Source organism: Epinephelus moara, chromosome 24 (assembly GCF_006386435.1).
Source record: "Epinephelus moara isolate mb chromosome 24, YSFRI_EMoa_1.0, whole genome shotgun sequence".
Classification (NCBI taxonomy): Eukaryota; Metazoa; Chordata; class Actinopteri; order Perciformes; family Serranidae; genus Epinephelus; species Epinephelus moara.
The window spans coordinates 20707937-20729863 of NC_065529.1; the positions used below are offsets into that span (position 1 = coordinate 20707937).

The 21927-nt window shown below is 40.3% G+C and overlaps 2 protein-coding genes across 2 annotated transcripts in view; one reads left to right on the forward strand and one right to left on the reverse strand.

The window, feature by feature from the left end:
• Nucleotides 1–360: 360 nt before the first annotated feature.
• Nucleotides 361–14108, forward strand: tgm2b (transglutaminase 2b). The gene is made up of 13 exons (XM_050037886.1): nt 361–471; nt 3650–3829; nt 5062–5280; nt 6683–6801; nt 7299–7427; nt 7548–7725; nt 7896–8028; nt 9926–10029; nt 10127–10366; nt 10732–11007; nt 11097–11257; nt 11687–11823; nt 12562–14108. Exons 1-13 carry the CDS (start codon nt 462–464, stop codon nt 12710–12712), a joined length of 2037 nt encoding a protein of 678 aa, XP_049893843.1. The 5' UTR covers nt 361–461; the 3' UTR covers nt 12713–14108.
• A 522-nt stretch (nt 14109–14630) lies between these two features.
• vstm2l (V-set and transmembrane domain containing 2 like) overlaps nt 14631–21927 on the reverse strand; it is a 31995-nt gene continuing 24698 nt past the window's right edge. The window contains exons 2-4 of the mRNA XM_050038210.1: nt 20433–20602; nt 17075–17119; nt 14631–15870 (exon numbers count right to left, since the gene is read on the reverse strand). Of these exons, the coding sequence (XP_049894167.1) occupies nt 15577–15870; nt 17075–17119; nt 20433–20602 (509 nt within the window). The 3' untranslated portion in view covers nt 14631–15576. The remainder of the gene's footprint in view (nt 15871–17074; nt 17120–20432; nt 20603–21927) is intronic.

Genomic DNA, 21927 nt, shown 5'->3' on the forward strand with positions numbered 1-21927 from the left:
AAAGTTAATTTGTACATTTTATTATTTTTGTACAATGTCATGTATTATTTTAGTGTTTTCGTTGCCCTCTGAACTACTTCATTTGTATTTTCTTTATTTTTATTAATCATTGATTTAAATAATTATTATAACACATGTACAACACTGTCCTTCTGTCTTAACTTTTCCACACGAGGTCAAAAGCTCAGCAAGTGTTTCATTATTTCTTTGATAAACGACGCCTCTGCACAAAGTCATCGTTCCTAGGTACCAACTTTTAATGAATCACCGGGGGATTTACACTACAGCGATTGTAACGTAATGTGTGTAGGCTCGCGTGTACGTCACGCCCACCACCAGACTGACTGGCACGAGGGGGACTACAAATAAGAGCGAGATAACGGCGAGGACTGACACAATATTCCTCTCTGAGCAGGAGATTCACTGAAAGCACAGTTTCATCCAAGAACACAGCAGCAGACATGGCTCAAGGTAAGTTCTACTCTGAGTACTTTTATTTTTAAGCAGACCTGTTATAAACTGCCGGTGATATTTAGGATACATAACTTGTGGAAACTATTTTCAAACTAATATAAATAGTCAGGTCATAGTTTATAACTAGATAAATGTTTAAAAATACATGCACGTTTATTCACAGTGTTATAATCTGCATGGAGGCTATTTATTCCACAGTCAGTTCCCCAAGGATTTTGTTGTAATGAATTCTTCCCACTATTTCCTAATATGGATATTAATGCAGCTTTAAATGTAACTCACTCTGTGTGTATTTTTGATGCTGTGTAGTTTGTCTAGCCACTTACTGATGAGTTAATGACAAGGCAGGGCAAACTTTCACTAAGTCTAGGACACTGTAGCATGCTTTAGAGAGGTGTCTGCTAATAACAAAGGTGAATAAAGTTACCACAGTCTGCACATGCCATCACCAGGTGCTAGCTGGTTTCAAAGCTGCAGGAGAAACTTAGTCAAATAGACATTCATCAGAGTTCTGAAGACCAATGCATCCAAAAAATGTTTCACCCTCATGTTTGAGCAGATGATTGTTGCCCCGGGACCCTTATAATAGCAGCTGAGAGCAGCTGTGGAGCCGGAGACAGTCACAGTGCTGCTCTCTTTACAGGCACACACACACCACCCTACACATAGTTTACATTTATACCCTTGTAAAGACATTCAAAACTTCCCAAACAAGAAAAATAGTTGAACTTTCAGTGTCGGCAAAATGTTTAACATGCCAGAAATATCTGAGGAGGGCTGTTGGACATTTTATGGCAGAAAATGCATACACTTTCTGTTGTAGGTTGTGTTTTTAACTCTAAACCTGTGAGCTGGAACGGGCTAGTTTAAAGTGATAATAGAAATGCATTTGCTTTTTGCCATATTTAATCGTCATAATCACAGGATGTTAGTAAGATGTGTATTAGAGGAACCAGCTACACCAATACAAATATGAGCAAGGCTTACATCACTGCAGAACTTGCAGGTAGAATAAACAGCATATATTTAAACCAGTGTTGCCTGTTTTCCAGCTGTTGGAAGTTAACAAAGCATTTCCTTGAATCTGAAAGTGTCCGTGATGGAGCTCTGAAGTCAGCATGGGTGTTACCTGCAAGACTAAGACCTCCTTTCAGGGGAGTTTGCTCATATTTTTTCTCGGACTAAAATAGTGTTTACTGTACTCAGTTGACACCAGCTAGTTCTTGTTTTAATGTCCTTATTAGGCTTATACCGGCCTCAGTGTGGTTTTACTGGGACAGTCCGTCTGTGTGTGGTGTGGGTCATGGCTGGTAAAGTGGGACAGAAGCGTGGGAGTGTACAGTATGTGAGGGTTAGAGAGGTTGGCAGGGTTGTGGCTGTGGAATCTCTGCCCATGCATTTCATATTAGAGCATTGTGCTGCTGCAAGTTACGTAACCCCTACATAATAAATGTATTCAGTTTGGCTTTACATCACATGAATACCATCTGCTATACCACAACTGCTTCACCTTGAACGACACATGCTGTTGCACTGTGGTTTGGGGAAAAACAAAATTCATTCTCTTATATGTCAGTTATGGGGCCACAAAGACCCCCAAATTACAACAGAAAACATGACGTCAGTGTCCCATTGCACCGTTCGCCTGTTGTTTCTGGAGGTTTTGGGTCTCGGACAGTCATATGTTTTTAATCTATGCAATGGTTTTCACATTCTGCATGCTGACGATCTGTTTTATTGGACTCTCTCACCATGAGGTGCGAGTACAGTACAATTAGTCTTTCTTCAAAAGGCAAAGGACCCAAGTTAGATATTTCTTTCCCCTGATGGTCCCTCAATAAACTGTTAAATTGCATCGCTGCTCCAATGCAATGCAGATATGTATTTGATATTTGCACAGATCAAATGTGAGCTAAATGACTGAAGCGTATGCACAGGCTGAGGAGCAAATCCCTCATAATCCTCTGACAGCTGTCCCAGAATAGGTGGCGTTGCATCCTTAAGGCATTTGCCCCCAATTACTAACACTAACATGTCTTTAATTAGGAACTGAACCAAGGTCAAGATCAGTAAAACATCAGAGCTGAGACAGACACTCAGGAATGAGAGACTTCACGTAAAACAGCAGGAAGTCTTTACAGCTTAGTCTCTTTGTTTATTCAAGTCTCGCCTCGCCTTGACACTTCCACCCCATGCTTGTTTCCAGGGCTTTTCTTAACACCAAGGACTAATATATGGGGAGAGGTGAACCTGGAGGGATTATATAGGGCGACCCTTACTTTTCCTACAAACAGGAAATCAAAGGGTGGGATTCGCTTAGTCACAACGGGCCCTGGAGAGAAGGAGCGGTTGTGTGTTTGCACATTTCACAAGGACTGACTCTCTGTCTGTGTTCACCTCTTGTTAAACCAATACAGAAATCCCCGTGAAGCTAAATGATGTTACCATAAATGACTGCGAGTGTCCCGCGGTTGACCGTTTTAGTCCAAAGTCCACAGAATTGGCGGTGGCTTTGAAGATCACACAAACAAAACCTTGTCTTTTTTTAATCACTCAGGAAAATAAAGTTAGAATAAAAGTCAGTTTATTGAAATTAGCAACATGTAGGAGAGCAGTTCACTTGTAGAAAATATAAAAAACACATTCACGGCCATAAGAAGAAATCTAGACTAGTTAACCACAGATTTGATGTTATTTTGCTGCAAGTCTGCAATAAAAAAGTTAGTGCTGGGCCTTATAAATTCTATTAAATAAACCTCACCCTACACACAGCTATACGTTTTACAACTTGCACTTTATTAAAACCATGTTGTGGCATTAAAAGTACTCCATAAACATATACACTATCCTCCTATTAAATTAAAACAAGGTCCAATAGTGCTAAAAGACTTCTATAAGTAGATGTACATGTTCTACACGTTTTAATGAATACAAAGACATAGCATACCATTTTATGCATCTGTTGCAGAAAAAAAATAATGACTGTAAATACCTTAAAGCTTTAAATACTGTGACATATTGACTAAGACAAATTTTTCTCAAGGTACAGGCACGTTGAAACGATAGATATTTCGTCTACATGATGATTGATCTGCATCTACGTTGTACATTTCAGAGACAGACAATAAATATCTTTTAATCAAGTCTTTTTTAAAATGCCCCCTTTTCTCTTAAGGTCTGGACATTGACCGCTGGAACCTGGAGTGCGAGTTCAACAACACGGACCATCGCACTGATCTCAACGGCATAGATCGTCTGATTGTAAGGAGGGGCCAACCTTTCTCCATTAGCCTGTACCTTCGCTCTGGAAGCTACCAACCAGGAGTCACCTCTCTTGATTTCGTTGCAGAGACAGGTGCGACTCATTCTTCATCTTTTTATTTTGACATCTTTTTGAACCACATAGAAGTGTAGACTCACAGTCACTAGTGCTTTATGCAGTGTGTTCATGTGTTCTTTGAATATTTATGTACATTTTAGTATGATAGTCATTTGAACTGCATCAAAAAATTTGGAGAAGTTTATGACCACCACTCTCACTTTCCTCTGATTCAGGAAGTTGGGTTCACGCTTGAACCCACTGTGTGTTTGTACAGACATTGCTTTCTTTGCGACCTATTGTGATTTCAAAGATGAGAGAGGGGAAAGGAGCAGGAATGCTGGTGGAAAGGAAAAGGAAGTCATTTTCCCTTGCTCACTTTCCAGTGATGCCGCAACTGGCTTTCACAATGAGCGCCCTTACAGTAGCTGTAAGATGTTCTGTTGTGTTTTCCATTGTTAGTCTCGGCTCCTCCCTTACTGTTCTGCAGGTGTTAATGGACTTTACTGTTATTGTTGGGAACCCCAGATACTGTATTCTTACACACTTGCTGTCAGACTACCCTGTAAACACTGCAAACCATCTGTCTCTTCTCTTCAGTTGGTATTTGGATAACCTTCTCATGTATGTATGGAGTATGATAAGACAGCTGTTACTTGCCATCAAATCCGACTGTTTAAACAGGAAGTGTTGCTTGCCAACAGGAAAGCATGTGTATAATCACAGATAACATTATCAAAGTTTGAAATTTAAGTGTATTTTAATGGATTGGAGTAGGACCCTTAATCCCACCCGTTCAGAGGGAGGCCAGATGCCCTCGGTTTAGTTGGCTGTACCGGGCGGAGGATGAAAAAGAACTGACTGTTTGGACTGGAGGAGTGATATCTCCAGCACTCAGCAACTCACAACAAACATTCTAGACTGATAAATAGCACTGCTTGTAAGAGGTGAAATACGTCTTTCTGATTCTGAGATAAACTGTCCCTTTAATTTCCTGTAACTTACCAGACTTACCAGAATCCGAACTGAGGGAGACTTGAGTCCCAAACAATTTTGGTCATAATTAGGTGCCATTACACAGTAATGCTGTTGATGCATGAGAGCAGATTACTGGCATGTTTGAACTAAATTAAGGCATGGTTGAGAAAACAGTGAAAATGTACCCTGCATGTTTCCAATCCCCTGACACATCTGTTTCAGCAAGTTCCCTTGGCTTTTTTCCCCTCATGTAATCTCAGGGCTCTGAACATATTCTCTGTTACATGCAGGTCCTCAACCATCTGAACAGTATGGCACCAGGGCCTCCTTTGGTCTGTCTGCCAACGTTGACACTTCCCGCTGGAGCGCTGCTGTCACCAGTCCCCCTGGGGACATGGTGGCCCTGTCCATCTGCTCTGCCCCTGATGCACCCGTAGGCCGCTACACCCTGACCCTGGGGCGGTCAGGGCGGATTGAGTTCATCCTGCTCTTTAACCCTTGGTGCCCAGGTGGGTAAACAAACCATACGTCAAGCTGTCATGTAGTAGATCTTGTGTAGCGATCGTCAGCTACAAAGTGCTTTGATGATCATGTTTCATTCCAGAGTGGGCTTATGACAGGAGCTATTCAGGGGCAGTGCTGAGGAGATTATACAGAGGGGTGGTAGTTGTATAGTTTAATAATTATTGGAGATTTCTAAAAAATAGTTAAACATTTTGGGAAATGTGTTAAGTGTTGACTATTGGTGTTTTCACAAAATATTTACACGATGAGATTTTTGATAAATAATCATAAGTAAGGTGGATACAATGACCAACTGAGTAAAAGCAAATAAAACGACAGGTGAAACAGTCTGTTAAGTTCACTTCACTGTGATGCAGCCTTTAAAACCAGGAAAAGACAGCACTTGCAATATTACAATATCCAAAATCTAAGATGGGATAATATCGGTTTATTTAGCCCTACTGTGAGGTTGCCAGGCAACCAGCAAATAGAGAGCTAACAATACAGGTGTCGGTAGGCTGATTTTGTTACCTTTACACAGCCAGGTTAGATGTCTCCTCCCCCTGCCTCCTGTCTTTATACTAAGGTAAGTTAATCAGGTTCTGGCTGTAGTTTAATATTGAACACACAGATATGAGATTAATATTAATCTTATCTAACTCTTGGCAAGAGAACTAATAAGCGTGTTTCCCAAAATAAAAAACGACTCTTTTACACCAGTGTTTCTCAAATGGGATTTTGTAATAACTATAGATTATTATTGCAATATACAACTGGGCCTATTCATAAAGTTATGAATACATTTTATTGGACTGTATCAGTATGTTGCGTTCACCCATTTCCTAATAAAGAGGCAAACTCTGGCTAAAAAGTGTAATCTTATTGAATTTAACTGAAAAAACCTTCACAGGGAACCTATTTGTTGCTGTTCACGTTTGGGAATTAAGAGTGTGTGACACATCAAAAGCCCTGATTGGCAGCCAGTGTGAGGGATGATAACATTTAAAAGGAGAAAGCCGTGAGAGGGACAATGGATCGCTTTATTGTACGGAGCAAATTACAACAAAGCACCAGTGAAGACGACCTACCACTGAAAGATGAGGAGAAACTGTCAGGAGGCAGTATCATGAAAGCTACCTGTCTTATTTTTTCTTATTTCTATTGTCTGATGTCATGATAAGAGTCATAACACACATTATAAAAGTGATTGTGCACAGATATATATACACAGGTGTGCCTTGAGATGTTGGCTTGCCCTTTGGCACAAAAAGTGAATGCAATGAATAAACTTCATCATCTGCAGGATGAGAATATATGTGTTTTTGCCAAAGAAATAAAGACCAGTCGGACACTTAGGACATGTACTAGGACATTCATGGAATTGTTTATGATGTCCCTCTGCAACAGGAGATGCAGTGTATCTGGACAATGAGCAGAGTTTGGCAGAGTATGTCCTTTCTCAGGATGGAATCATCTTTCGAGGCAGCTACAAACATCCCATCCCTACTCCCTGGAACTTTGGCCAGGTACCAACACCAACACTTCATCTCACACCCATAGTCCACCAGGCGAGCCAACATTGTGCCAGACTGTTGAAGGAGTTTAAATCATGCTTATTCTGATAACAGGAAGAGGTCCATTTATCAAGTGATTTATGATGAGTTACATAAGTGCAAACAGGCTGTAATTTCCAAACATTTGACATTGAAATTAACTGAGGTATTTATATCTGACAGGGTCTGATAAAGTGACAGGACTGTTATCGTTCCCAGCCTTTTTACTTTGATATCCGATACAGTTTGATTAGCTAGGCATTAGCAGTGCATTACGTGTGCATCTGTTGAGCTTTACAGCACGGCAGAGTTACACAGCTAACTCGCTATGTGTTTGCACCTGTTACTGGTTGAAATGTTTTTGTGGAAGACATGTTTAACCCTGGATCTCGCTTTTGATTATTTTTCCACCTCTATACTTGTATCAGTGACCAACAACTAGTCAGCAGTAATATTTTTTTCCCATCTAGTTTGAAAGTGGAATCCTGGACATCTGTCTGAGGATTTTGGATATGAATCCGAAATGTTTGAGAAATCCTGGCAAGGACTGCTCAGGGAGGAGAAATCCCATCTATGTTTCCAGAGTGCTTAGTGCCATGGCAAGTCCATCCTCTTTACTCTTTTTATTTGCGTAGATAAGCGTATGTGTGTGATACTACTGATGCTTCAGACTAAACCTAAATCAGCTAAATTTCACACTTTTTTTCTTTGCCTGTTAGGTGAACTGTAATGACGACAAAGGGGTGGTGATGGGAAGATGGAAAGATGGCTATGAAGGAGGTGTCAGCCCCATGTTCTGGAGGGGCAGTGTGGAGATTCTGCGCAACTGGGACACCCAAGCCTGTCAGCCTGTTCGCTACGGACAGTGCTGGGTGTTTGCTGCAGTGGCCTGTTCAAGTAAGATAGGACGTGGTGGAGCCTGGTGGCCTATCACTGGAAAACACACTTCATTTGTCTCAAACAGACATAACATAACACCATATATGTAAACACACAGTTACAATATACATCTTGCTCCTCCTCTTAGTATCGCAGCACTCATGTAGGTTATTTTTATACCATGTTAGTTTCCAGAGCCCTTGGCATCCCCTGCCGAGTTGTCACCAACTACCTGTCAGCCCATGACAACAACGGTGACCTGGTGATTCACCGCTATGTCAATGAAAATGGAGAACCCAGTCACCCTACAGAAATGATCTGGTAAGAACTGTATTTAATACTACAGTAGGAGGCAGGTTTGTGTAGTCATGTGGTAACATTACATATTCTGAAGCATAAAGGTATATTAAAATACATTACAAGGAGGGATATTTGCATTTTGAGATGACTGTGAATTATTTGAAAGTGAGTATAAAACCCTCTGGAGACTATTTAAGCTGTATATATGTGTTCTCTTCCTCTTTGAAATGTGGCATACACAAAAAAATGCAGTGCTAACCAACATGTTTTCTTCATTTTGGGTCTTTTGGATTTTAATGTATGTGCTGTACCTCAAATATGCCGATGTGACCGTAAATTTATTCAGTAAAGTACACTCAGCACGCAGATCTCTGCAAGGCAGCTGCCTGAGCTGACCATGACCGCTCTAAACAAAACAGGCGGCACAGCTGCACCCTGAGAAATTGTCCCTTCTGGTTATAGTTACCTTACAGTCAAGATGGCAGAGAAGATAACAAAACTGCTTTTTTTTTGTTTTTCAATCTCATATTATGCTTAACTTCAGTGGATCATAACCAATGAATTAATCTTTTTTTTTTTTTTTTTTTAATAAACCTTTATTTAACCAGAAAAACCTCTGGAGACTTTTCAAGAGCGTCCTGGCCACAACAGGCAGCAACCTAAGTTACAGACAGAAGAGACACAACAAAAATACAGAATAAAAATGTAAAGCTCTAAAACAAGCAATATAAAACACTAAGATAAGATTACTACAAAGAAAAGCCAAAAAGTATCAACCATAAAAATGCAAAAACGGCAACTACACGGGTCCATGTCATCGGTCCGACAACCCATTGGTCCGACATCCCATTAGTCCGACGGTCCGCGGTGCTGAACGGCTCCCGGCGGGCGTATTTCTACCTTGATGGTGCGCCGCGACCGGCTCTGGGTCAGCTGGGAAAGGCTTGAGGCGAAGCANATGGTTGGAACAATGGGATGTCACTTCGGAACAATGGGTTTAATATGGTTGGAACAATGGGATGTCGGACCAATGGGCAGTTCCCCAACTACACATGATTACAAAGACCAGCTATGATACGCCGTGACATTAGCCTATAGAAGATTGTGTACGAAAAATCCTGCAACAGTGCTTTGAAACAGCCAAGAGGAACCAATTAGTGCAACTTTAAGTCCTTCTGCAGGAGATTCTACATTTAAGGAGCTGCATACACAAATGCTTGGTTGCCAAACTCTGTACGTACAGACCATAAAACATGTTTTATGAACAGAGAGTATAGCCATTTTCAATTTTTTGCTTATTGAAGTCTGCCACACTCTATATCTGTCATTTTTTGAGTTACAACAAAGGCCAAAATGTGGCCTGTAACAGATGGTTAGGCTTCTTGTTTTAACTCTAACCAATTGCTGTTAAAGACTTGTGCCCGTTACCAGCCGGTTAGGGTCGAAGAGTCAGCAGTCAGTGACGGTATAAAACAGCCAATCAAACAGGTTTTTCAACAATTGTGAATCCCCACAATCATGAGAGATTCTTGAGCATAAGTGTGCACACAAAGTATTAAGCTGATTTGTCCAGAAGTATGCGGACAAACAGATACACTCTCACACGCACACATGATCCCCTCCAGATTGAAAAATTTCTAAGGGAATACACTGAGCACTATTTTACAGATGCACGTCCAATTGCTGTAGTTTTGAACATCCTCCTGATTTGACATACTGACTACGATTTGACCTCACAGTAGAGATTTACACAGTAGAGATTTACACAGTAGAGGTTTGTCAGTGACTAAACTAAAGTCAACCAGTTTACTGCATTTCTTTAATGGCATCAAGTGCAATAAGCAGATGTCTTTATTAAAGTGCCAAAACAGGTGCATCCAGTGTAGGAATCCAGCTGATGGTGTGTTTACATTTGTAGGAATTATCACTGCTGGGTGGAGAACTGGATGACCAGGCCGGACCTTAAACCTGACTTTAATGGCTGGCAGGCCAGTGACCCCACACCTCAGGAGAAAAGTGAAGGTAACAAACACGCTGCATCGATAAACCCATGAGGCCATTTTATATTTAATGGTAAATCCTCAACAAGTTTGTTTCTGCATTTTCCCATTCTCCTTAGGAGTGTACTGCTGCGGCCCCATCCCTGTCAGGGCCATCAAGCAGGGCGAGCTCATGTTCAAGTATGATGCACCGTTTGTCTTTGCTGAGGTCAACGCTGATGTCGTCACCATCATGAAGAAAAAAGATGGCAGCACAGCAAGGGTCAGTAGCGCTACTATGGTGGGCCAGAAGATCAGCACGAAGAGTGTGGGCAGTGACGCCAGAGAGGACATCACTCATCTCTACAAGTACCCTGAAGGTAGAGAGCACTGCTGGATACACTGTACATGAAGATAATCCTGACTTAACATCACTAGAGTTGGTCCTTACCATAAATAGTGTATGTTATTATAAGACAGTATGAAACATGACCATATATACATACAAAGCGCCTCTGCATACCAGCAGGTCACAACAAGGGCCCCTGCTGCGTAAATTCCCTGTCAGTATTTGTGTTACTCTTAATGTAGTTGTTTAAAAAGGGTCAGGCTTATGCTCCTTTACTAATACAGACTATTTGTCATATTAAATATGTAGGAACTGATTATTTTGGACAGCAGACGCTTGTCAAATTTAAGACTTTTGTGTTTAAGTTTTTGCTTTTTCTTCCTTTCATATATCCAGGTTCTAATGAAGAGCGGGAGACTTTCGAGAAGGCCAATCACCAAAACAAGCTGCTCCAGCAGCAGCAAAACCAAGGCCTGCACCTCACCATCAAGGTCACATCAGACATGAGGAAGGGCTGCGACTTCGACGTGTTTGCCGTGGTCACAAACAACACGCAAAGCGACAAGAAGTGCCGCCTGGTGTTTGGATCTTGCGCTGTGACCTACAACGGGGTTCTGGGGCCGAATTGTGGTTTTAAAGACCTGCTCAATGTTGAGCTGTCACCAGGAGGAGGTGAGCCAGGTCACCATGTTGTGTTCACATGTTCATGCTGCACTCGACTTTTTCTGTGTGTACTGAACATATCGTATGTGTTCTTCTAGAGAGGAGAGTCCCACTGAGGCTGAACTACTCTAAGTACGGTGGAGCAATCACTGAGGACAACTTAATCCGTCTAGCAGCTCTTTTGGTGGACTACTCCACTGGAGACGCAACGCTGGCAGTGAGAAGCATCGTGTTGGATAATCCTGAAATCAAAGTCAGAGTAAGTACGATGACCTGCCACAACAACAACTTGGGATAGCTAACGATGCCAAAAAACTTACTTATGTAATGTCTAATTAAAGGAGCAGTGTGTAGGATTCATAGGATCTAGTGGCATCTAGTGATGGGGATTGCAGACTGCAACCAGCTAAAGTAGATTCTTTTAAGTAAAAACCAGTAATGAAATTTAGTAATTAGAGATATATAAGTAAAAAAAATGGGCCAAGATGATCTTAAAAGCCCAGTTTCAGCTGTGCCATACCACACAAGCTCTCTCATATCATGGTTACATCAGTGCAGGATTACAGTACTGGAACACCAACACCTGTTCCCACAGTTTGTATAAACAAAGCCTGGCCCAAGCAAAATTGTACCGTACTTACAGTGAGACTGTCATGAAGTAACACCTAAATGTGACTGTGTTCTCTAGATCCTGGGTGAACCAAAGGAGAATCGGAAGCTGGCTGCAGAGATCACCCTCAAAAACCCTCTGCCAGAGACGCTGGACAACTGCTGCTTCAGCATCGAGGGGGCCAACCTCACTGGAGGACGCGTCATCTCTGAGAGGTTGTATGAGTCTCTCCTTATCCAGCTAGAAAATATTACTCCTTACTCACACAGATCGCCAACTGAACTGTCATAAATTAGACACTGTAAAAGTCAATTATTTAAACATTTTCCCTTCAATACGGGCCTCCTTTGGGCTTTTAAAAATCATCAAATGAGTGTAATGGAAATGTTTTTTTTTAGTTTGACTTCCAAACTGTGAGATATGTGTTATTTTGTTTTATGATTTGTTGCCCTGGTCATCCAGATGTCTGGCTGGATGCGCCCCTGTTTAGTCATGACAGGAGCCCACTTGTAAAGAAGGGATTTACTGGAGCAGACATAACATTTACACCGAATTCTCTTAATGAAATACCATTTGGGTGGCTTGTTATTGCTCAACAATAATCTGTCTGTGATTTTATTTGTATATTTTGATCTCATTCAGTGAGTAAAGCAAGGAGTAGCCAATCAATTACTTCAATTCTGACTGCATGATGCATTTCCATTTTCTCTGGAGCGTAAAAAAGAAGAAAAATGAAACTGTTATGAAAGCATGCTCATTTTTTATACCCTTCAGTCCTCTGCTGAGTTCCAACACTGCAGCTCCATTCACATCACCTCCATAAATAGTCAAAACTGTCATGAGACGAACAATATGTCAGTGATAATCGATCGTCTAAATATTTATGCAATCTGAGTGATAAATCCGTCCCTGTGTGTGTCTCAAACTTTAATATTTAAATATTTATCCTCCAGGCTGGACTCCTCAGTGGGACCCGGGGATGATGCCAAGGTGAAAATTTACTTCACTCCCACCCATTCTGGGCTGAGAAAGCTGGTGGTTGACTTCGACAGCAACAAGTTGTGCCACGTCAAGGGCTACAGAAACGTCATCATTGGAAAATAAAGCCTGGCAACCGTGTTTTTCAGAACTGTTAACTCGTTAGCCATCTAAAGATAAGCGAATGCACCTGCTTTTGCACAGTATTTATACAACGCTTCTATTTGAATACTTTAGAATCTCACTGTATATTCCTGATTGCTTCAGTTATATCTGTTTTTATTCAGAGCCATAGATATTTAAATGTGAACACTTTGTACTCAATGGGGCTGATCAAACCTGTGCATGCAAAACTTTGAACAGAATGCATACTGTGATCTGAAGTGAGGCTTTGTATTTTGAGTACTATGTACTATTTTTATATTTTTAATGCTACAGTTAAAAGACTTACACATCTTGTTTTGTGAGAATCGTTCAACCAGTCACAATGTCAATCTTTGGACCTTGTTTGACAAAATGCGTTTGACTGAGAGCGCAAATGCAATGATTTTTCATTTGCAGTGGGACAATCGTCCTTTTGTACATTTTACCTACAACAAAGATAATAAGGGATCTGGCGTGGTGTTTGTTGTTTCAATCATGACTGTATTATTTACTGAAGAGTTCAAGTTAGACAAAATGGTTCAGCAGCAGAGTATGGACATCATGTCCTCCCACAGCAGACAGTTTCACCACATTCCACCAAACATATGGGTACAATAATGCCATACTGTATTCATTTCAGATTTCCACCTCAAGGTTTATTTCTTCTCTTCTTGTACTTGAGATGCAAATGCCATTGTTTGAAAAGCCTGTGGATGTCATTAGGTAATCTGCCTTGTTCATGGTAAGCTGCATTGCTCCTCTGTACAGTATGTACTGCTATATGCCGATTCATTTTTCTAAAGTTAGAGGAAGTGCTGCTCTCTTCTGACCACAGACAGCAATTGCAGGTGTTAAAAAGAAAGGCTGGAAAGCTTCTGTACAAGGCATGTTGCACAGTCCACAACCTTTTAACTGTTAATAGCATTTTGAACAAGCTGTGTGGTGAAGTAAAAGTAATACAATAAACGAAACTGAACTACCTACCCTTTTAAAATCCTATAATACACTGGTTCCCAAGTCCTGATCTCCATTATTGTCTATCAAAGGTGATTGTGGGGCCTTCTTGACATACTTCTTCATTCATTTCTGTGAGGAAAACTAAATGTTTTTTCTTTTAAGTTTCAATTATTCTTCAAGATAAAAACTTAATGGGCTTAATTGGCATGGTCTGAACACAAGCTGAACTCAGAGCCTTTACCTTCTACGAGACAGCCCCACCCTGCATTAGAGTAGCACGCAGTTAAAACAACCAAAGAGCAAAAAACACTTGCTCAAAATTTGTTGAAAAAGAAGCCCATTAAGTGTGCTTGTTGTTAAAAGAAATACATATACCATAAATTTGTTATACAGACAGCAAATCCCGTAAAAAGTATCTTAAAAAATATAGGAAAACTCATTGCTGGTTCAATATTTACAGGAAATAATCTGCTGAAAATAAATTCAAATTGTTTATTTTACACCTCACTTCCTGTAGTTGTTGTGTTCACTAATTGGGTAGTTCATCAATTGTACTGTACTGTTATTGTTAGGCAATATAATATAATATGAAACATCCATAAAATATGTCACTCAGTTTACTAAATGATAGAAAAGCGGTCCCGAAAACAAAAAGGTTGGGAAACTGCTATCTTAAATAAAAGGGCAATATCTGCTCTAAACTATGTGGCAGGTAGGAAGAAAATATCTCTTGACCAACCTTTCCAGAAAAGGGATTTTACCTAACACAGTTCAAGCTGAGGACACATAATGATCTACGAACCGCTTAGTTTGTTAGAGCTGCCAAACCACAGATTTCCTCTACCGAGAACATGGCTTACCCACGCTTCCACCTGCAGGTACAATATATAAGTAATGAAATACAACACTGAACACCAGAGTCACAGGGAAAAAAAGACCAGAGTCATTTCAAATGAATGTATTTAACAGAACAGATACTAAACAGCAGCACTTATAACAAACACAGTCAAGAGGAGAATATGATTCAGATGACAAACTCCATAAACAGAAAGTTATACTGTGGCTGAGAAACTGATGACAAAAGTTTGGAGTGATAAACATACTTGTGGTGTCTCTTGAGTCATTTGGTTAAGTAGCACAGAGTAAAACTTTATTTGAATGATAACAGTAAAAGTTTACAGTGCCGAGTGTGAATATACATGAGAGTTGATATGGATGTGATGAAGGAATACATTTTTATTTTGACAAACATTCTAGTCGTGGTTTAGAAAGCTAATTACAGATAGTGTTTGAACAAAGATTACATAAATTAAATCAATGCACTCTGAAAAGTTCTCATAAATAAAAAAAGCTTAATTTATTCTTTGTTCCTTAGAAAGCATTTACACTGAAATACTGCAGCTTTTGGCACATGTTTTGGTGAAAGACAGCAGAACTGGCACATTGCAAAGGAAACTGTCTGTCTGTGTCTGCATCACTTGGTTATTAGTTATGATATCCATGATAATTCTGACTCTGCCGTGTACTTTGACTTCATGAGGAGAAGTTATAAGTCCTGCTCAGACAAAATAACAAAACTTATGTGTGAATGCAGCCTTACTTTTACATTTACATAAACATAATGCATAAACTTAATAAACTTAAAGAGCACCGAGACAAATAACAAAGCAACAAAAAGAACACAACAGGTACAGTCAATAAAACCGTGCCCTTTATTGGCATTCAACAGCATTGGCATCCAAACAGCAATATTAAAGAACAAACAAACCGTGAAACACAAAGGGTCCAGTCTGACGCCTCGACTCTGTGGTGACGTGTGAGTGTGTTGATGACAGTCCCTCTTTAGAGATAAGTCATGAACATGCAGACAGAAGGGCAGACTGCCCACTCTAAAGCACACAGCTCTCGTTACAGTCAGTGGTGCTGTCAGCTGATCTCCTCCTCAGCTCCCTGCCCTCTGTCTGGTGGTGGGGGTGTGACTGCTGTCCTGGTTCCTGCAGCTTGACGTCATTCGACCCCTGACTCCTCTCAGGCTCCACGTGGAGGTAGGCTCGAACGCGATGTTGCTGCGCCACAGTGCCGCTGAAGTCAATGACACGACACTCGTATGTGCCCTCGTCTGATGGCTTGACGCTGGAGAGACGGAGTTTGTGGGAGATGTTGCTGCCGGCCACTTTCACCACCTGATGGGGACAAAACATGATGTGTTCTTGATGAAGTAAACATACAGTAAAACATGTTCTATATCATTCTAAAATCTTTAAAGGGGACCTAGTATGGTTTCCGTGTTTTGTCTTATATATAGTGTTACACCAAAGAATGTGTAAACTCAAATAATGATGTAAGTGTATGTAACATTAATCCCAGTGAGTGAAAACCTCAGGCTTCAGACCGTTCTGAATACATCTGACATCAGACTGTGGCAACGCGTCAGAGACAGCCTGACAATCAAGCAGCTGCCCTTAAATATGTGTTACTTTATATAATATAGGGATTTATAGGGATTTACTTTATTTTGGAGCCAGCCTCAAGTGGCCATTCAAGGAACTACAGGCTTCATTTTTCAGCCTCGGAGGTTGCGGCTTGGTTCCAGCACAGGCAGTTTGAAGAAAATAAGCAGTTTTTGACCAGCAAAAAATTGAAAACATGTTCTAGTGGAGACCCAAAATACAAGTATGAACGTGAAAATGAGCATGATAGGTCCTCTTTGGAGCTGGAGTGCTAGACTTTTGTCTCCCCTCTCTGACAGTGACAGTAATTACACCAACAATGCCGACGTGTGCTTATGACATATGCCTGCAGGTGAGCTCGCTGCATCATTGCTGCCCCATGGAGTAGTCTCCTTGAGTCTTTCTTTTTGACTTAAATCCTTCCTGTGAACGCTGAGATTCTTTTTTATCTGGAGCATCCAGATAAAAAGACCCGCGTCTTAGCATTTTCTACCATGGCTTCCACCATACTCCTTGCTGCTGTTCCCTTGCCATGCTCTCCCCCTTCGTGGCCCCTTTAGCTCTGAGTAGTTGATGTAAAAAGCATCACTCCAGCTGCACCAGTGCGGTAAAGTCACCACATACACCAGACACCGTAACTCTGCTATATTGTAAAACACAGAGAGCTTTCCCTGACAGCGTTTGGCTTAATCAGCATTGTTTGGCAAAGGCTTGATTGTAACACATATTCATTTATATATAAAAGTCCCGCAGTCCAGCTCTAAATGTGATACAAGTTAATGAAGCGCCTATTCCTGAATGGATAATATAAATATATCTTGCACAGGCTTGGATCTCTTTCATATTCATTATTGTAAAAAAAAAAAATAGCTGCTAGTTTTCTTTGATAGTGTCTTTGCTTTGTGCTTGTTGACAGTTGGTGCACGATCAAACTCACACTAATTTTGGTGGCATCTTTGGAAGTTTCCTCCGGGGGTACAACCTGCACAGAAATATGGATGATGTGTTAGCAAAGAAGGCTGATCGAGGCTGCACTTTTTCCAAAAGCATCTCATGCTAAAAATGACTCATTTCATGGACTTACAGCAGCAAAACAGTGCAGTGGACAAACATGTTTGATGTTTTCAGCAGCCTTTTCTTTAACAAAGCTTCCTTGTAGTTACCATTCTCCGTGGTGGTTGAGCTTTATGTATGTTTGTGTGCGTGGGTACGCATGCTTATACATGTTTAATGTGTGTACGAGCACACACTGTACAGCACCGAGCACGTAAGCCTCTGAGCAGGAGAGTGTGTGTGAATGTGTATGCAGAGGCACAGAGGTATTCTTTTGGGCATAGGTATGAATTATGCATGGAGCAGACAGAGATTTTGAAAATCTATTTCTTTCTCAGTGCCAATTATAGTGTCTAGAGGCACAACAGGGGAGCCTGAGTTCCCCCATGATGGGAGAGAGTCAACCTGTTCCCCCAGTGCTGGCAAATGCTAATCAGCAATTATCCCTTCGTTTCCATGCCAGAGGGTTTCTGCCGTGGCTAATAGTGCATTTCCCTCTGCCTGATATACAGTAAGCTTTAGGTTCAGTCCAAGCTGCTCTGTCGAATAAACTGAACCGTAAAAACTGATAAGGTGAAACTGAGAATGGACTTTGTAACTCTACTTAACCTTATAGTATGAATGTGTGTTGCTGAGTAAAATAAAGGCAAAAATAGCTTTGTTATAGATTATATTACGATAGGCTGCTAACAATACACATGTCAGAGATACAGGAAATGAGATACATTTGGTTTTCTGTTTTCCCTTTTACTGGGAGCCCCACAATATGGCATTTAGTGAGAGAAATCTAAAATTGATTTCTGAAGACATGAACAACAAACAAAGAATGAGTTGGCTGGCAATGTATTAAACATTTATGTTAGACTGTTAGTTGCAGAAAGCCTGGGAGATGGGAGATAAAGAAGCTGGTTCTCAGGATAAATGTTGAACTTGTTGCATTTTTTTCTTGTTGTGTAATTGTGATGCACAGATAATATTATTGATGTTTTCCTTTTGTTTTGTACATGTGCCACTGAATGTACTGAGAAGGGACAGTACAATTTAATAAATTCACATGGTATAAAAATGCCAGAATTAGCCAAGTGGCTACTTTTCATCTGTAGTCCCTTGGCCAGGGTGTTACACAAGGCTTTCTAAAATACAACAAAACAACAGCAACAACTGCAACAAAAACAGAGAACAGGGCACACACTTCTGTAATCACATCACGTGTGTTGTGTCTTGTAATTCCTGAGGGGATGAGTCAAAGTTTGAACTGAAACAGAAAGACAAACTAGCTGACTAAAAGCATCACATGCACTCAGTCATCTCACACTTACTCACTAATACAGTGGGTCCCAACCTTTGTTTGTGTGACATATCCCCACAACCCTATTAGGTGCAACCTTGTCTTCTAGAAATGATGTTTGCATATTACTAAATTGCATTCATAATTACACTGTGGTGACGCCATTCACACAAAGTGCAGGGCTGTAACACCCAAATCTCTGGTTCACGTCCAGTCTCCAGTCTTAGGTTCAGGCATCTTTCCTGTGTTAGTTTTAGGCAACAAAAAAGGCTTTGGTTCAGGGAATGATTGTGATTTTGGTAAAATGTTAATTTTAAAAGTGGTAATAAAAACATAATGTGGAAAACACACTGATATGTTCACAATCAACATTTTTGCCACTAGCCAGGTGTGTTAATCAGCAACATTCACTCTTTACAGTAGAAAATGTAATTAACGCTGCATTATGTCTCCCTCAAAAACATATCTGCTGTTTCAAATGAGTTGTATATAAACGTAAGTTCTAGGAGACATTACTATTAGGTGTTCTCAAGAACGGCACCATTCAGAACATATTCTTATGAATGAATCATAAACTGGGTGTTGTTTTAACATGGTTATCTAAAATATTCGTACAACTTTTTTCATATGATTGAATTTTTAATATTAAGGTTGCGATAGTCCAGTTTGTATTCATACTACGAGTGGTTATGCCTTAACGTGACAGAAACTGAACTATTCCAACTGTTTATTCTTAACTTTAAGCCAAGTATGTCAGCTGTTGATTTATTTTATTTTATTTTTTTTACAATTTCAACCGCTTATTAATTTCTTAATCTAACTTCTCTGCTCAATTGCTTACTGGTTTTCATGTGCCCTCCTTTAAAACACTTGATGTTAAAGGTCCAGTGTGTAGGGTTTACAGGCATCTATTGGCAGAAATGGTACCCAATATTTATAACATGTTTCATTAGTTTATCATTAGGGTAGGTTATCACACATAGCGCCATACGATTGTCATATTTCAGTATTTTCCTGTTTAAAGTATACCTATGGATAGATACATAACACTATTAACAGAATCACATAAACTCATAATATATTAAACTGAACCCAACTACAATAATTTAACACTAAATAACAGTTACAATACTAATAACAGCAAAATAAATTTTGAGTTGGGATCAATAACTGTCTCCCTAACTCAGGAGAGATTTCGCGGCCTGACATTTCATCATTATAGCGGCTGAGATTGTCACTACAGTGAGAATAGCTGGTTCACCTTAACAGTCCACCTTAAGTGAGTCTGTTCAGGTTCCAATTTGAGGCTAACTTTGTTTGCTAACTACGGGGCATAGGCTAACCCTCTTTTTACATCCATGGGCTAACCCCTCCACTTTAATCAGCAGTTGGTAAGCAAAACATAGGGTTCACTGTAAACTGTAAACACATTGCGCTGCTACGTTTGACTTCATACTCTCTGCTAAGCGTTACTGTTACCGTCACCTGCACACACACTCTAGTTCTCTGCACATAAGCATTACACACAATCTGGCACTCTGTACCTGTACCTGTAGATAGGGCCATTTGCGTTTTCGCATTGGCCACCATAGTTCTCCTACACGTAGAAGTAGAAGTTTCAGTTCTGCAAACTCACCACTAGATGCCACTATATCCAACACAGTGAACCTTCTATGTGTTAGAGCTGAATGTTTTCTTGCTATTTTCATGCTTGACACAAGTGCGTATATATCGTTTTAAAGTCTACATTTTAAATGAAAATTTACATTTTAAATTTCTAATTTTAAGTTGAGTTAATAAGTTGGGTTTTCCACATACCCCCTGACAACTGCAGAAGTATGACCTGGGTTACAAGTTCTCCTGGTTGAGAATCACTGTATGTATATATATATCTATATATCTGTAGATATATATACATATAAACAAGAAACAGCTGGGTTTCATTCCATCTTACATTATTAGTGATCTGGACAGACTTCTCTTGCCAGTCTCTGTGGTCCTTGATGTACCACCACTGGATCTCCAGGGAGTAGGAGGGAGAGCCCGCCCCTCGGAAGGAACAAGCCATCTCCACATCCTCACCGCTCTGCGTCGTGATGTCATGTGGCACCTCTGTAAAGAGAGCTGCAGGAGGAGAAAAAAAGGACAACATTTTTAGACATCCATAAAATGGCAGAAAAACAAATCCTCAAGATCTCTATTTCTCAGGGAGCTCAGTGACAATATTTCGCTGGCGATGTTCCTGCATCACACTTCAGCGAGAGAAGAACTGTGACACACGGGTACAAGGTGTTGGTAGCCAAGTAAATATGGTGTCGAGAAATTCAGAGAGAAGCTATTGACTCAACAAACCAGTGTTAATTGAAAGATAAAAGTGTTGCTCATGTTTCTTGATGGCCATTTTTGGGGCTGATCCATCCTGCATAATCAATAATCTACAGTGTACATTTCTGTACTTTTCACTCTCTTAGCTTTCCTCCACCTACTGTAGTAGCAAGCTCAGGTGTCAAGAACATTATATAATCCTTCTGTCGATGGCACAGCAGCCAGAGTTGAACATTGTACCGATATACTAATTTGAGGGTGTCATAACACTTCAGTCCCACGCACATACTGTAATACCACCTACACAGAGAACATCTTTTTCCTTGGTTTGGCTTCCAGTAATGGTCAATAATTCAACATAACACCACATTTTCCATCACATATCATCTGACTCAGCAGGCAGTGTGTGTGTAGGGGGACACTTTGTAATCCTCCTTGTCTGTACTGAAGATGCTCAAGAATAAAATGAGACATCAACTGACCTAAATGCACCTTTATCTGTAAACACATCCGGTTTTCTTAAAACTGTACGACTAAAAAGAATGCATGAATCCAGTTCTTAATGGATGAAACTGATTTGAGTGACAACTTTTACATTTACATTTACAACACCGTTTATGAGGCTGGACTAACTCCCTCATGAGAATCAATACAGGCACCGTGCTAAGGTTATACAACATTTAGTTAAGTTTCATTATAGTCAGTTTATTGTTGTGGAGGCAATAATCACACAGTAACATTATATACTAGCCTAACAGTAATATAGCTACGATACTGAGCAGTGAAAGTATAAAGCACATACACCATCAGAGGAGATGTGCATTGATTAGATGTAAACGTACAGTATCACACCACATCGAGCCTTGTTTTCACACCCACCAAATATACACTTCCTCTTCGTCTCGCACGTCCGTCTCTTACATCCTCTCTCTCAGCCTCGTTGATTACATTGATTTTACATGAGCATACGGGAATAATAGTGCTGAACAAATAAATTTTCTGTTGTGCTGTTGTGGGATATCACTGTATGAAAAATGCCTCACCCATCACTGTGTTCTGTGTGCTTGGGTTGAGTGGCTCTCTTTAAAATTTCAGACTATTTCATTGGCATTTTCATTTTTATA